At 34.6% G+C, this 17,356-nt stretch overlaps 2 protein-coding genes across 3 annotated transcripts in view; both read right to left on the bottom strand.

Annotated features, from left to right (window-relative positions):
- Positions 1-745: 745 nt before the first annotated feature.
- On the bottom strand, positions 746-14,872 carry LOC139693245 (uncharacterized). The gene is made up of 6 exons (XM_071591355.1): positions 14,788-14,872; positions 7,497-8,515; positions 4,166-7,120; positions 3,275-3,463; positions 2,783-2,933; positions 746-1,717 (listed from the first exon to the last, which is right to left on the bottom strand). The coding sequence occupies exons 2-6, from the start codon at positions 8,510-8,512 to the stop codon at positions 1,427-1,429; spliced, it is 4,602 nt and encodes a 1,533-aa protein (XP_071447456.1). The 5' UTR covers positions 8,513-8,515; positions 14,788-14,872; the 3' UTR covers positions 746-1,426.
- A 1,710-nt stretch (positions 14,873-16,582) lies between these two features.
- The window catches only part of LOC139693230 (fanconi-associated nuclease 1-like), a 15,671-nt gene continuing 14,897 nt past the window's right edge, over positions 16,583-17,356 (bottom strand). For both annotated transcript variants that reach the window (XM_071591345.1, XM_071591337.1), the window contains exon 12: positions 16,583-17,356. This exon is cut by the window's right edge and continues 675 nt beyond it. The gene's annotated coding sequence lies outside the window, so the exon portion shown is untranslated.

The following is a 17,356-nucleotide window of genomic DNA, read 5'->3' as shown; positions in this document are numbered from 1 at the left end:
TGGTGCTACTTATGTTAACACCAATCCTGATATCATTTTTCAATAAGTGTAGCAGAAATTAGATGCAATAATGTCTGCACAAAACTCAGTTCTGCAAATACTTACTCATGTTCAATGTCTCAAAGAAAGAGTTCTAAATAAACAACATATTTGTAAGTCATCGGAAAAGCTTGGCTTTGAGTTTGTTGTAGACACATTTCATTGGCACTAAAAAGCAGCGAATTCCCAGGCAATTGGCCAGGGACTACTCTTTACTATGTTCATTAAGTTAAGGTAAATTCAATTAAGTATGATGATATGAATGCATAACCTATGGAATATGAGGAGATATGAGGAGAATCTGCCTGCAACCAACACCAGGCATTTGCCTTGACCGGTCGAGGCAAATGATTTTTACACTCTGAAATTGTGGCAATGTAATGCATATATAGTAGATGACTCCGCTAAAAGTTACTGTTGTGGCACCTACCGCAGTTTCTTGGAAAATGCTCCAGTTAATTGTGGCTTTAATTTGTATTCTTGTTAGTCACACAATTTTAAAACAATATAGGATGTATATGAAGCAAATTTCCACCGATCTTACCAGAGAATGAAATAATATTATTTGTCCGACATATGACCAAATTTTTATCCTACAAACTGGCTAGGAAAATTATGTAAGTATTAATAAATAAAACTACTTTAATGCATAGTTTAAAAATGATCTTAATCTTTAGATTTAATCATTCACAGAAAGTTTATACAAAACACTCATATAAATAAAACATATCTCACTTTTTCATCTTACAGATTATCACAGATATCAGAATGGAATTAAATTTATTTAAATATTGTAAATTAATTGCAAAATTTTATAACACCCAGCTGTCAGGGTAAACACACAAGACTTGTGAGCATGATTCTCATTATAAAATATACTACTGGCAAGGCCTGGAACAACACTATTTTTTTAAATAAAGCTTAAGACTATATATTTGTACATGTCTGATGCAGTATACATATTTTATCACTGCTATCGGACACAGATTTTTTCAAGTGATTAAGAGTTTTTGAATTTAGAAAAAACATTTGATGAAAATTTGGATTTAATGGATGCCTTTTTACCTGGATAGTCTATTAAATTAAGCATTGTGTATAAGTCCAATTCACTATTTTGATGATTTCTTCATATTGCTGGAATGTTACTCGCATTTTAACAGCACATTTGCACTAATCATCATGGGATAAAACATATTCCAACTATTTTCAATACTAATGACCCACATAAAAGCTAAGCAATCTTTCAATAAGTCATAACATGCCCACAGATTCAGACCAACTGGTACTCTTATCAAAGGGTTAATCTGTAAATATGTATTTGGTATGACCTAGCGGGTAACAATATTGAATCACTAGGGTAAAACAATGAAAACCTACCTGCTAAGAATTAAAGGTCTGAGGGGCAGATAATTCCAAGACAAATGTGGATTTTCCTTATTATTTCAGTAACATTACTGTGCAGGTAACTGTAAGTCTTGTCAACTTTGTGGGCTGAATTTATATGATCCATTATCTCATGAGCATTGTTTGTCGAAAAAGAAGTCTGGGTTCTACAGTAGGAATGCTCCATTTTTTCATATTTATCCACCTCTTCCTCAACAACAGGACAGAAAGGGCAATTGTACAACATTTTGTTGGGATGAAGTCCAGAGTGTGTGACATGCCTATGGATACTGGTCTGGAAAGAAAAAAAACAAATTTAAACAAAGCTATAGAGGAATGTATACATGATAGACCTTTTAATTAGAATGTATTAGATTGGACCTTTCAATTAGAATATTCATTACGAACACTGTTTTGTGCAAGGAAGTGCTAAGCTTTGGAAGAGAAGAGATAAGGTTATTGGGAGAAATTTAAAGACAAGTAATTTGAAGCAGGAGATACTGAATGCAATGATTCTTGAAGATTGTGAAGGATTACACGTTAGTTAAGAAAGATAGCACCAAGAAGAGATAAGGCACAATGGATGGTGGAATGAAGGCAGTTGTAAAGTTGGAGGAGTCGGAGGAGGTAAAGGGTTTTAGTGTAGCAATAAATGAGATTTGGAAATGCATTAATATTTAGTCCTTAGCTCCACTGAAGACCTACCTTGACCTGTTGCCTACTATTAATACAAGTAGGGTGGTTAAAAAGAAATTACTCTTGATTATCCTAATTATACCTCCTCAAAAGATTACAGATAATAAATAACTACTGTGCAAGTTACAGGACCAATACATGTTAATGTTCAGAGGCTATAAAAGACCATTTTCCTTAAAAATTGTCACTTCAAATTTGCATCATTATAAATGTGTAAAATATTTTAAATTTAAAATTAGCTTTGTGATGGTGAAAAATGCCCAACATCCACAAAGCTGTCAGTTATTTTCCATATGAGGGGATTCCCTTATTTTTCCTGGATTTTCTCTGGTTGCTGGCTACTTTGAGCAAGTAGGTAATATTTTTCTGGTGCCAAAATGCATTTACCCCATTGAGAAGTAATTCAGAGAGTTAGGTATGTGCAATTTTCAAAACTTAGGGTTGAACAAGGTAAAAACTATTGTTACAAAATTTTTACTGATCTATGATGTGCACGGATATGGTCATAGAGAAGATGTACCTATCACATGTAAACATAGCTAACCATTCTTCATTAAAAGGCCTCATCAAAGTTTTGATTTGTTAGAAAGAGCCAAACAGAATCTCACTCAGCCCTTAAACTTTTCATTTACTGGCCCTGCATGCACGTAATTAGAAAACTAACCAGATAGTATGAAGTGAAATCACAGAATGGACAGTGGTAGAGGTCATGCTTTCCATGCATTTTCATATGCCTGCTAAGACTACTCTTTTTGCAACTCTGTGAACATGATTCACATTTCACAGTGTCTTGTTCTTCATGGAGTTTCTTGTGCCTGCCAACCAATTCAGTCAATGCAGCATATGAAAAATCAATGAGAGAAATCTCAATAAATAATAATGGTAGATAATGAATGATAAGAAATTAATTTTTACAGCAAAAAGGTCAAAACTTATTATGTATGCAACACACACAGAGAACTATAATTTGGATAATACTTAAGAATGTGCATGGCATTAAAAAAATAATGCCACATAAAAATGTCAAAGAATAACTGAGTCATTTCATTCAATGCACTTTAGAACAAAACAGGATTAACAATATCCAGAACACTAGAACCATTATAATAAAGTAAAAATTACTTTATAATTCGAGATAAAAAGAAATCTTATTAACCGGGTTAATGCCAGAAGATTTTTCCCGGAGTAATTACAGAGATGACACGCGTAGGATTTTTCAGCCACATGAGGACCTGAGACATGCACAAGCAGTTCTTGTTTGGTTGAAAATGCTTGGCTGCAATTCTGGATATTGCAAAACCAACGCTTCTTCTTGTGACGTTTCACATGCTGCTTCAGATTATCCCTAGAAAAACAAAAAAATCACACAATTAAGAAATGAGGGCATAAAATTCAGCACTTAAAAAATCTTACACATTAAAAATATTTATGAACGCATGAATACATATATTAATTATATGAATTTGTGACATTAACTCAGAAGATCATGTTCATAATCAAGGAGTAGCAAGAATATTTGTCAGTTATGCAGAGCAACTAAAACTAAATTTCCAAATATTGAGACAAAATTATGAAAAACTCTAACATGCACTCGATGAGAAAACTTAAGACAAGCCCTTCCAACTGGAAGCAAGACAATATGTATGAAACTAACTTCAAACATATTGTAAAATATATGTAACTTTGAGTTGCATGTTTGGAATATTTTGTACCTTAATTGTTGTTATTTTCAGTAAGCAAACATGTCATTTTCCAGACAGCCCTCATATTATATAAACATCTTCATTAACCCATTTGTTTAGTTATCTATAATATATAAAACTCGAGCATGTACATATGTAAACAGTATTGAGAAATAACCATAATCATTCACTCTAAGCTAAGTTAGTTTTACCAATAAAATATATAAAAGAAATTGTCATGGACTTTAGAATCAAACATTTTAGATTTCTATTATCTACTAAATATAAATATAACTCCTTTGGAATATGAAAAGGCTAATGTACGAAATGTCAAGAATATTACAAGTGAATATATAGGTACTCACAGTGTAAGGAAAGAAAGACTGCATTTGTTACAAGAAAAAGTCCTTTCCCGGGGAAAATGCTTCTTCATATGCCTTTCCACACACCAGTGCCTACTGCTCTTATATTTGCAGAGCCTACAGCAATACAGGACTGTCATATCTGCTTCACTTCGCTGAGATAAGCACACTCCACTTGTGGACAAAATGCCAATTACATCTGTTCCTACCAAGTTATCAGATGCACATTTATCCCTTATGGCATCACCAATGGTACCACTTTTGTGAACAAGTATTTGTTTTCCACAATCTCTTTTCACACCTTTGGTCTCAAAATATGTTTCCTCAGGATTAAACTTCAGAGATTTTTCACACATCTTTATTGACATGGAGTGTTTATTTGGTTGTAATTTCTCCAGTGAGTAACTTGAACCTTGGATAGAATCTGATTTTGTGGAATTATAATGAGAAATATCACATTTAACTGGTTCATTAATGATGGAGTTCCCATTAATATGACCAATTTCACTGGAAATGTTTTTAACGTTAATGACAACATTGATTGTTGGGCAAGGACCACTGCATGTTTGGCTGGATTCAATAATTTCTTCATGAACTACAGGGACCTCTGAAGCTATGGGATAGTGATCAATATTATCAAAAGACACAGAACATACAGGATCAAGATCACCAGTAGTCTGCTTTGGTTTATCATCTTCAGTAGTTGTTTTGAAACTTTTAAAACAGAAATGTGCAACATCTTCTCGCATATTTCCTATTGCAGAAGTGTCAGTGGCACACCCATGACTACTATCATTTTCACTATCTAAATGTACATTTCTGGTCATCATGGCTTCACTGGATTTTCCTCTCTTGCCCACAGAGGATTTACTATTTTTTTCACCAGGTATTTCATGGACTAAGCTATCATCTTCACAGCATTTGGATTTATTTGAACCATAGATAAGAGGTTCCTTCCCAACTGAAAGAGCCTTTACCTCACTCTGATTGATTTCAGACTTGCTTATCCTGCAAGGTAAAGATTCTGGGAGCTGCAAATGCAACTTCCTTTCTTCCACAATATCACAAGATGTTTCTTTAATTTTCTCACCATGGTACCTTTTCCTAATCAAGGAATCTAACAAGGAGCACTTGGATTTATTGATAATTAAAATTTTGCCTTTTTGTGATAAAATATCCTTAGTTAAAAATTGATGGATTTGATTCATTTCTCTTTTAACAACTAGTATTTTGGAACTGCAATTAGCCAAGTTGGGTAAGCATTTGATGGAAACCTGTTTTTTAGAATTCAAAATATCTTGAGTTGACACAGAACTTTCTCCACTGTCACACAAATATTTTGAAAGACCATGTTCCACTTTACTTTTCTCGTCACCACAATCTTCTAATCTAGAATTTTTACTATTACTATTGATATTAACTAAGTTGTGGATTTGGTCAGATGAAAAATGTTTGCATATGTTCATTTTATGGTTTCCCTTTTCGACCATTTGAAGTGTGAAGTAATTTTGAACTTGTTTTTGGCTATGAAGGCCAAGATTGTCATCACCCAGCATGTTAACTGTGTCAGTGTCTGGAGAATCCATGCATTTTGATAAGTCACTTTCCCTTGAAATTACATTTGGTTCCTTCATGGACTCAATGATGTTACCTGACTGACTACTGACCACATTGGAGTTAAAAAAAGAATCAGATCTCCCCTCAGGTTGTTGGGGCAATTTGTCTTTCATAATAACTGGGTCATTTTCCATGGCTGTAATTTCATTCTGTTCATAAGTATTTCCCTCATTGTGGTTTGGTACAGATGTAAATGACAACTTACCACTTTCAAAAGCCAATTTGTTATTAGTACTGTTATCACATATTTCATTATTCACTAAGTTTTGCAACTGCTCATCAAAATTTCCTGTCATTTTAGATGAATTTTCATCAGCAATTTCACCACAATTTTTCCCTACATGAGCATTACTAGTGGAGACCAGCCTCTGGTTAATGCATTTATCAGATGGATCTTGGGTAATTATTTCTTTTCTTGACTCTGCCCTTACATCTTTACACAAACTTTCAACCTTGTTCACTAATTTATCACTAGATGACAAAAGATGTTCTGTTCGCATCAGCTCTAAACCAAGCATCATTTGGTCTTGCAAGTTTTCCGATGAACTTAAGAGGGATGAATCACATTTCTGCTTCACTAAGTCTATATTCTCTTTCAGCTTCTTCTGTTTTTCTTGAATTTCAAGGGAATCAAAACAATAGCCATGGGATATGTGAGGGTCTGATATAGGGAGAAATTTATCTTCAGCAAGAATACTTGTTTTTTCTTCAACATAAAGAGTCTTACTTTCCTTAACATTTTCCCCCAAGCCATTTAAAGAGTTACAGTCACCAGGTTTCTTGGTCATTTTTACATTGTATTCCATAGGTCTACTAACTGGGGCATGGGAGTTCCTGCTTGAACTTCTAGGTAAATATCTCTCATTTCCTTTCTTTTGAGAATTTATATGATGACTTTTCCCTTTCTGAATCTTAGAAGTTCGTTTCTTCCGTTTCACTTTCCTATTGGATCTGGGTTTCAAAGTTTTCTTTGTTTTCAACTTTTTCTTTGTCATTAAATTTGCACTTGAAAAAGTCTTAGTCTTGCTTGTTTTATTGGAGGTGATAACAGAAGATTGATCATCAGTGACTTCTCTTGTTTCTGTACTACCACAGCCATTATCTTTAGACTCTGGCACAGCCACTTTCCTCTTAATTCCTAATGATTCCATCAAATAATTTTGGGAGCTAGGATCACCAGAAGTTGAACTGTCCATTTCATTATCGTGGGTGGGGCCTTTATTTACATTTGCTGCACTTGATATGGATTTTGATTTGGCAGCTTGAAGCCTTCGACTGCGAAGCCTTGGGCCCTCTGTAGTTACAGTTGAGATTCCATTATTAGAACTACTCATCAGTTTCCTAAAATGTAAAAAGAAACAAGAATTTAGAGTTAAGCAATTCTATATGAATGTACCTTTTTCTCCACTAAATTTGATCTGATCAAAAGATAAATGAAGATGACTAGTCAAAAAGTGCCACAGTTGCCCTTCAATAATTGACAAGATTCAATTTTTAAATTCCCTCATGCAATATTTATTGCACAGTTGGTCCCTTTTCAAAGGACAACAAAGAAAAATATGGAAATATGATCAGTGCTTTGAAAACATTTTGTCACGACTCAGATTCATGGTAACTTTATAGGATGGTTTCCTAACAATACAGCTTTTTACTTATAATCCATATGAACAGTAATTCTAATTGCTAAGAGCACTAAAAGTATTTGTTGAGAACTTACTTTAAGTGGCACAAAGTTGAAAGATGGGCTTCATAGCTTCTTCTGTTACGAATATTCTTGTTACAGGGTTGACAGAAATACTCAACAGCATTCCCTGATTTCCTCATTCCCTCAGAGGCTAATCCAGGAACCCATTTTCCACGAGTATGCCCACGTGGTGGAGCTGCTGAACTCCTTTCATACCTTCCCTCATCTTCTTTGTGGCCAGAATTACCAACTTCCATTCCACAATTATCAAGGGAAAGGCTATAGTCATTGACCCTGCAATTTCTAGCTTCTGAGGGACCATGAATGCCTAAACCTTGTGATTGAGGGGCATTTAATAGGGATTCTCTTGGAGGGAGTCCACATTTTGCAGATGATTCCCCTATGGTAAAATCACCAGCATTTCCAAGTCCCTCAATGAAGTCAGAGTTGTTCTCTTCCATTTCACTTGATGCTCTGAGCCTCCCTTTTTCTGCCAGATCTCTTTCCTCTCCTAAGTCCACATTTTTGCTTCCCTCTTTCTTTCCCTCACCTTTGGCAACAATGCGCCCCCCTTCCATATCTGTCCGTTCCATTTCTCCCATTTCCCTTCCTTTCTCTTCCATCCCAACCCATACATCTCTTTCCTGGACATAATCTTCGTATCCCCATTTCCCCCCACCAACATGTACCATTCCCTGACCCTCCCTTTCTTCAAATTCTTCCTCAAGAACTTCCTCAATTCCCATAACTTCCTCAAATACAGCATCCTTCCTACGGCTTTGAAGTTCAAGGGATGAAAAGAAAAAACCTGCATTTAGGAAATTTAAGAGGTCCCCACTTGAAGAAGTAGTGGCTGAAGGCATGGAACGTATGGGCTCTGATTTAGGCATGCCCAATGGAGGTAGTACTGGTATCGGAGCTTCATTTTCCTTGACTGGAGTCTGCTGTTTACATGGGCCAGCATTTCTATGGGAGATGTAGTTCTCTAAGCCAACAATTGTTGTATGACAGTTGATGCACATGTGAAGGTCATCATCATCATGATACATAACCTTAAAGAAAAATCATAATTTTAAGAAAATAAGAATGAATATTTGGGAAGTTTGATTAGAGTGAATTATAAAATGTTTGAGTGGGCACTAATGTCATATGATGAAACCGTAACCATCAACCTTGATTTTGTTAGAGAAATTCTCAAATTATATCCAATGCCATATTGAAATTTGTAATGGGTTTGAAGTGTTCGATTTGTTCATTGATTAATCCTGCAAGTAAACTGTAATGTACTGCCAGTACTAATGATTTTCTATTCGGAGGTAGATTTTTGATGTGCACCAAAAAATTACAGCAGAGGGTTAGAGTCTATGGAACTTGCCCCTGCTATATTTAAAAGTATCACCCACCACCACAACAATTCACTACAATATTTTGCTTAGACAGAAATGAAAAATTGATATAATACATAAGTAAGCAGCCAAGTTAGTTCAAAATTAAACAATTTCAAAATCTCTACTTATTGAATTGTTAACATGGAATAATATCTTTGATTGTACAACCCATGCAAATCACACCCACATTAATTGATGTCTTATACATTTCATTATCATTTCGACATAATGCTTTACATTCTAAATACCAATGATTCTTCCATAAGAGCTGTTACTATGGCCTATCAAATCACTGCGCTATTATACTGTAGATGAATTTGACGAAAATATTGTCCAAATGAGACCTTCCCATCTTTATTATGACATTAAAATTTCCAATAAGAACACAGCACATCCCTCTATTCTAATTCCACAAGAAGATTGGACTGATGTCTTATTGTAAAAGCTTTTGAAGGTTTCAAATCCTTTATTCTACAATAATATTCCTAGTCAACCAATCTATCATCCGAATTATTCTATTGTATCATTTACCCATTGTCAGATGAAGAATTGAGGCAAATAAAAATTTGAAAAAAATGTTTAACAGATGAAACAAATGAAATGTTTCAAGAATGAAACAAGAGTTCCTCTTATGTAATGAGTAGAAAATTTATGATTTTCTCACACAAAAAATTTAAAAAATTCAAATAGTTAATTAATGTCTCAAAAATTTTTCAATGATTCCCAACTTAATTTAGCCTCAAATAAAACTAAAGGGACTATGGATATTTTTAATACAGAGCTGGGAGAATAAAGGGAACACAATATTCCAATTTGCTAGTAATACAAGCAATGAAAAATTCCTGAATTTTGGAAACTGACATTAAATGCATAACCAATATTGCCATAACAAATACCAATTAACCAATACCAAAAGTCCAATCCAGGTTCTCTTTTATACAAGTGCAAGGACCATTTAATTTCACCTCTCCTACATTTGATTAATTGATCATTAAAATATGGGTCTTTGTCCAGATAACTCGAAGATAAATCACAGGAGATTCCAATTTATAAACTTCAAGGTGATAAGTATTATTTAATAATAACAGGTCAAAATTTTTACTCCCACTTTTTTCAAAACTATTCAGACAAATATATTTGAATATGCTAATAGCTTATTTAGTAAACAATTAATGACATTGTAACTCTCAATTGGGTAACAGGAAAAATAACTAAGCTGTATTAACCCTTTTTCATGCCACTAACTTCATTAAAACTCTATAGATAAAAAAGGGTCAAAATTAGAACTGCTTTATAAATTTTTCAAGGCATTGGACATTGTTGATCATCAACTGCTGTTTATGAAATATCATGCAAAGGCATCAGGGGAGTGGCCTTGAACTGGATAAAATCTTATCTTTGTAAAGCAACATCAGAAGGTTTGCATTACTCAGAATAGACAAAAAATTGCTAATCATTTCTAGAGTGCTTCAAGGGTCTGTAATTAGTCCAAATCAATTCATTACTTTTATAAATGATTTCTTCACAAGTAGAAGCTGGAATGTATAATATGTTACCTTTGCAGATGATACAAACTTTTATTATCATCACATTATATAAAAGCCATATGTTACTTACAAATATTTCTGAATGAAGCCATACTAATTGATTGAAATTATATTACAACAAAACAGATACAGCGTTAATCAAACAAGTCCATTTTCAAGACTGCCTAATTACACTTGAGGTGGTCAACCAAACCGTCAATCAGCCACAAAAATTTTTGGAGTTGATCTACATCATAGTGGAAAGTGAGATATTCATTTCTGGAAGTTAATTTAAAAATTGCATTCCTTTATATTTTAATTGTATTAGCTTTCTTGAGCCATCAGAATTTTTCATTATTGTGTGTTCCCTATAGTAGAGTTCCCTCCCAATGGTCTACAACCTAGATGTGGTGGAAGGGCTTGCATATCGTGATGACCCCTAGAGCTGTACCGGCGGGAGCAATGACATTTGCTCACGGCAGGGAAATCCATGTTATTATATAAAAGGGTAGGAGTCAGACGATGGGCAATCCACCCAAAGTATGTTCCTCAGTGAGGCAGCTACAAAGTAGCCTGACTCTAGTGGGATAGTTATTGAGTGATAATTTCAAATTAAAAACTATATTGAAGAAGGCACAAGGAAACCAACTCAATTATTTATCCCAAGACTATTATAATAGAGATTATAATGAAAATGAGTACTGGTAACTATGGGACTTGGCCCCATTTACAATGTGTCATGCCTGGCAGCCAACCTGAAGCTGAACCAACGAACTTCTTCATTGTACAAGTCTACATGCTGCCAAGCAATTATAGATATGGTAAACGATCAGTTAAGATGTAAGCACAGTTCCTGGAGGGTAACATGATAGCAATTGGGAACTGGAACATGATGATAGGCGAAGGAAGAGATGGCAGTGAGGTAGGGGACTATGGGTGGGAACAAGGAATGACCGCGGCAAAAAGTATTGGAGTTCTGCAGGAGACAGTAGTAGATCATCACCAAAACTTGGGTTAGACACCATAAAAAGCATAGGCACCCATGAAAAATGCTAGGGAACTCAGGATTGTATCAGATAGACTATATTCTGGTTAGGTGCAGATTTAGGAACAGTGAGATGAATATTCACAGTTTGCCAAGAGTTGACTCATATCACACATTAGTAATTATGAAATCTAGCATCCAATCCAAAAAGATATAACAAGCAAGACAGATAAGAAATGGAACATAGAGGCAACAAATGGACTGATAAGAAAGGAGCACCAGCAGGCTGCAGAGATAATTGTGAGTGAAGAAAGGGAGTCGGGCACTATATAGGAAAAATGGGTCTACAACAAAAAGAGGATATCTAAAACCAAAAAAGAAACTACACAAATAGTTAATAGGAAAAGGAAACCATGGATTACAGATGAGAGGATTAGAAAGATAGATAAGAGGAAATGATAGAATATAAATACAGAGTTAGGTAAAAGGAAGCATAAAGAGTTCAATCATTAATTCAGTCATGAAACAAAAAGGACGAAAAAAGTGGTGGAAGATGCAGTATTAGGATATGGAAACTTTACAAAGAAAGAGTGAAATCGGTGCACTCTACAGGAAGGTGAAAGCACTCTTGGGAAGTAAAAAGGGAAAATCTGTGCAAACAATTAGGAAAGATTTAAGAGAAATGGAAGGAATTTATATAGGAACTATGCATGTACGGTAAAGACAGGCCAGCAAGTTTAGACAAAGAATGAAAACATAACATAGATGAGGATATCTTAGGTCTATGCTTATTTGATGATGAGATAGAAAGCTTTTGATAGGGTGAATTTGGTAGATTTAGAAATTTGTAGCAGAACATAGGAGTAGATCGGTGGGATGGGAAACTTATTCACAACCTGTACATGTCACAGACTGCTCAGGTGCGAGTAGCAGATGGAGAGTCCATACTGGCAGCGCTAGGGAAGGGGTACAACAGGTGGGCCCAGTATCACCTGTTTTCTTCAACATATATATATATATATATATATATATATATATATATATATATATATATATATATATATGAGTATTTATTCGCCGTTTGGCGGGATTTCGTGTTTGAATGTGTATTTGGCCAATGTGGCTCATCTCTTTCTTCTGGCTATGCGTGCCACGAAACGCACTGTTCTTTTCCTGTACGATGTTGCATGAATTCTAACCACTGTCCTTTCCTCTTGTGTATTGTCTATTTCTCCTTTGGTGGGTGAAACAGCCCCCTAACGCCATCTCTTGGCTAAAGAATCGGGGCGCTTGGCGACATATAAGACCCACGGATCTCAGGGTAAATTACATATCCTCGATAGCTCAAGTGGTTAAGAGCATCCGCCCGGCAAGTGGAAAGATCCGGTGTTCGAGTCCCGGTTGAGGAAATATTTTTACTCTTGTGATCCGTTCGATTCCGCCTTCCCCACCTCTATTGTGTTCGTCCTTTATACGTGTTCCTATCCCTTTTCCTTATATATGTTTCTGTATATATGAGTATTTATTCGCCGTTTGGCGGGATTTCGTGTTTGAATGTATATATATATATATATATATATATATATATATATATATATATATATATATAGATGAAATTGTAAAGGAGGCATGGGAAGTAATTGAGGTAAGAATAAAATTGGTGGGGAAATATATAAAATTAGTTAGGTTTTCTGATGACAAAGCTTTAGTTTGCCAGTCAGTCATGGATTTGTAAACATTAATGAGTACATTGGAAGGTCAGCAGGATAGGTATGGGATGAGAATACATGTAAACAAAAGAAAGGAGAAAGAGGGAGGCTAAGCTTAACTTTAAAATAGGAGTTCATAAACTAGAGCAGGAAGAACAGTTTATCTATCTGGGAAGTGTTCTGGACGAAAATGATCAAAGTAGCAGGGGCATAAGGAAAAGAATTTCACTATGCAAAGAAGCCTTTACAAGGAGGGAATCGATGACAGGAACATTGAACAAGGATGCTAAGAAAGGGCTCATTAAAACTTTTATATGGTTTTGTACAGTGCGGAAAAAAGATCATCAAAGCGAGATGATATGTGTAGATGGGCTTTCAAATTCAGGTGGGGAAAAGAACTGAAAAGATGAAATGGACTGAAAGAAAAACAATCGAGGAAGTTAAGTGATGGTCGGAGAGGAGAGGGGTATGTTAAGAGAAATCCTAATGAAGTAGGAAGGATGGATTTACAACTTTTTGATTGGAAATGGCATATTGAAGAGGGTAGAATGTTGGGCAAACGAGTAGATGTAAGAATAGGATAGGCATGCTGGATGGAATGAAGGGAGGAAAGAAGCATATGGAATTGAAGAGGGACTTACAGTAGGGTTCGATGTTAGGTGTATTTTTTGTTGATAGAGGCAAGTATAGCTAATGTTGCACTATTGTTTTGGCTGTGTCCATCCAAAACCTACCAAAACTGGAAGAATACTAATTAATACCATGTAAATAATACCACAGTTACTTTTACAGTAAAGAACTTCTAGCTAGTTCACTTTGATTGCTGAGCAAGGTGCTCCTTCTCCAAAAATGTATTGTCAGAATAGCTACAAATTTGACATGCCGGACTTCCTGTAGACCTCAATTCACATAACAAAATCATCACTATATTCAGTGCATGTATCTTTTAATTAATTCTCTTCATAAAGCAGCATATAAACTTAGCACAAACTAATGCTCGTATTTATAATCATCTCAACGGGAGACAAACGACTAACACCTAATCCATTACCGCAGAACTCTTAATTTAAATAGTACATTGACCTGGGGTACTTTGTTGTAAAACCGGTCATCGAATGAAGTAAACAAACCCCGTGCTCAATATGTAATAACATACATTGAATTTCTTATATAAACCTTATTATAGGGTTAAAGAATACCCTGACATATCAATTGTTCCTAGACTGAAGGCTTTTTCTCATGTACAAATAAGCAGTGCGTCTCATTGAAATGCCCTTATACCATGTATTTTTATATTTTGGGTTTTGAGCAAATAAACATAATTATAATAGCTAGATGCTATTAATTCGAAGTACATCATCACACTCCCCACGAAAATTGCTTGGATTTTTTCTCAAACGAGAAAGTGCCCTTCGTCCGTAGTAACTATATATTTAAAGGATCTCGAGTGTAAGTGCATTGTTTATATTCGTTATGCAGGAAATATACTTCAACATAAAACGTATATACACAATATACTTGAACAAGATCATTAAGGAACCATTAACTACCCTAATGTGATAAACGTATCCCCTAATTTTAGCTAGCAGGCGATCATTTCCTTATCAAGTGACAAGTAGCGTACAAGCAGAAGCATTCTGATAACATTCTCCACATATCAAAGAGAAGCAGCGCGACAACTGGTTTAAATCACAGATATATTAAAATGGTACTTACTTTTCATTCATGGAAGAAATAAATGATAATAATGGGAAAACCTGCGGGAATATTTCCTCAGACTATTTCACACACTTCAAGATCTCATGAAGAACACACGCAAATTCAAACCGAATCGATTAATGCTAGTATCGTTCGACTGTCAAACAAAACGAAGAGTGAAATACCCAAAACTACAACTTTCTATATGTCAAGAAAAAAGAATATATCACCTAAATCTTTAGAAAAAACGATGATACTTCGAATAGAGCCAAAGGTCCTAAAAAATCAAAAATTACACTAATTACACCTCTCTAAAGCATTCGATAAGTCCGTCTTTTATTGGGTATTTTGCGGCATTTTCAAATTTAGTCATTCGACAGCAGGGAAATTTTAAACCACCTGGTACCGGTTTTTCAGCACACCACATGAATGTCATTCAAAAAATTTAATAATACGACGCACATTTTTTCAGGAAAAACTTACATCCTATAAATGAACAGCCAAAATTTCAAGGAATCATGTGAAGGCTGGAAGTTATGGAAAGGCATGCATTTGGAAGTTTTCTGCGAAAGATAATAAGCTGAGGTAAATTGTTAAGGGAAAGGGGACTCTAGCATAAAATTCTGGATAAATAATACCGAGATAACCAAAAGAAAATGTGAGAAACTTCGATGTGCCAATTAGGAAATTAAGCATATTTACAGGTAGTAATTCTTGGGTACTTGAATGTTTGGTGTCTGCATACGATATAATTATTAATGTATTTCAATAGGTTTTTATTTTCTCATGGCATCTAAAACTCTCGATATCCAAGCCAAAAAATCCAAAATATTAATTTTCATGAATCACTATTGGGGTTTCTCTGCTATTATATTCTAACAACTCCATATGATGCATTTGAGCCCCAAAATGTAAGAAGATCCAATTTAAGTTTGAAATAAACTTATTTAAAAATATAAATAGATAATTTTATACTAAAATTAAGTAGTAGTAACTCATTTGTATTATCAAAAACAGTGACAATTAGAGCTTAATTTAATTCTAACTTATTTAAATCATCATGATCAAGCTAATTGATCAAGTTTGTCTTTAAATTAAGGACAGTTTAATTTTGGGAATGCATGAAAACTGAGAAATAACAGTTTGAAATAGGGAGCAGTGAATAAACTAGAATAAAGAGTAAGGCAGGGTTATTCATTGCAATCCTTGACACTTAATGTATACATTGAAAACGCAACAAATAAGAATCAAGGAAAAGTTAAAAGGTAGAATACAAAAAGTTAGAGCAAGAATAAGCCTACCATGACTTGAAAATGGTGTAGCTTTACTCTTAGAGAAGACATTGTGGGTATTTGTCTTTATGGAGAAGGGGAAGAAAAAGTAAACTTCATCATACATGTATACAAGATTAAAACTATGAGAATGGCTAACAGCCTAAGTAAGCAAGCTTTAAAGTAGGCTAGGGAAAGTCACACTGGCACAACAGAATTTTGGGGAGTGGTGAAGAATAATTAATTTCTTACAGAGAGTATTTTCATGTTTACTAAAATGTATGCATGGAGACTAACTTTCTGCCACTGTAAGAGATAGAAGCAGCAGGGGCAAAAAGACTGGGAAGGAATAGAAATGTAGTGCAACAGAATGTTGCCCTATTGATGTAAATAAAATGGATAAACAAATTAAGTATATCATGAAATGAGTAAATAGCATATTGAGGACATTTAGTGGAAGAGAGAAATTAACTGGACAAGGACAAGGTTAACTTAGGATGATAATTGAAAGAAACACCAGGGAAGAATTATATGTTTCCAATTTTTATTTCGTGGACAATATAACATATATAAATGAACTATATAGTTCACATATCACATGAATCTCCATTTAACGAGCAATATAAAATCAGTTTTTTAGATAGTGAGGTTTACTAATACCCAGGAACAAAAATTACATGTGTGCCCTCAAGATTCTTCCACCCCTAACACTTTAACACCCCACAGCCTATTATCCCAATTCAACATTTTTGCAATTCCCTTTGGACTTAGCATTAAAGGGAAATTATGCCCATCCATTCTGAAATCCCTCATTATGCCTGAAGCTAACTCCAAGTTGCATACCAACCTGCTCTCTTTATTGGACAGAAGTGTACACCAACCCAGTAAATTATAGATTCTCCATTTTTCCAATTTAACACATGTACCACAATCATACATTTTACAACATACATAAAATACATACAGCCATTCTATTCTAAATGCATATCCATCGGAAATGAACTTCCAAGAGCTAATCCGGAATACTCTAAAATACTTGTTCTAATGAATAACTGATTGAAATAATAACTGACTGTAATACATCAAAACCCGGTCGTAAAATAAAAAATTTTATCAAGTGGAAAAGTGCTTTAATCAGTTATTCATTATGTTCGACTTCCACCACATCACGCCTGAAGCTACTCAATTTGTACTTGTTCTAATCATTTAAAATAACACTCCTGTTGCAGTAGTAAATGGTTTCTTTCCATTGTTAACATTAAACTTTTGGCCATCTTCTTTGAGAGAAATAACTTAGAAGGAACTTAACTTGCAGA

This window comes from Hetaerina americana, unplaced genomic scaffold (genome assembly GCF_022747635.1).
Source record: "Hetaerina americana unplaced genomic scaffold, ioHetAmer1.1.p SCAF_1, whole genome shotgun sequence".
NCBI classification, from domain to species: domain Eukaryota; kingdom Metazoa; phylum Arthropoda; class Insecta; order Odonata; family Calopterygidae; genus Hetaerina; species Hetaerina americana.
The sequence above is the reverse complement of the archived record's forward strand: the minus strand, read 5'-3'. Positions and strand labels throughout refer to the sequence as shown.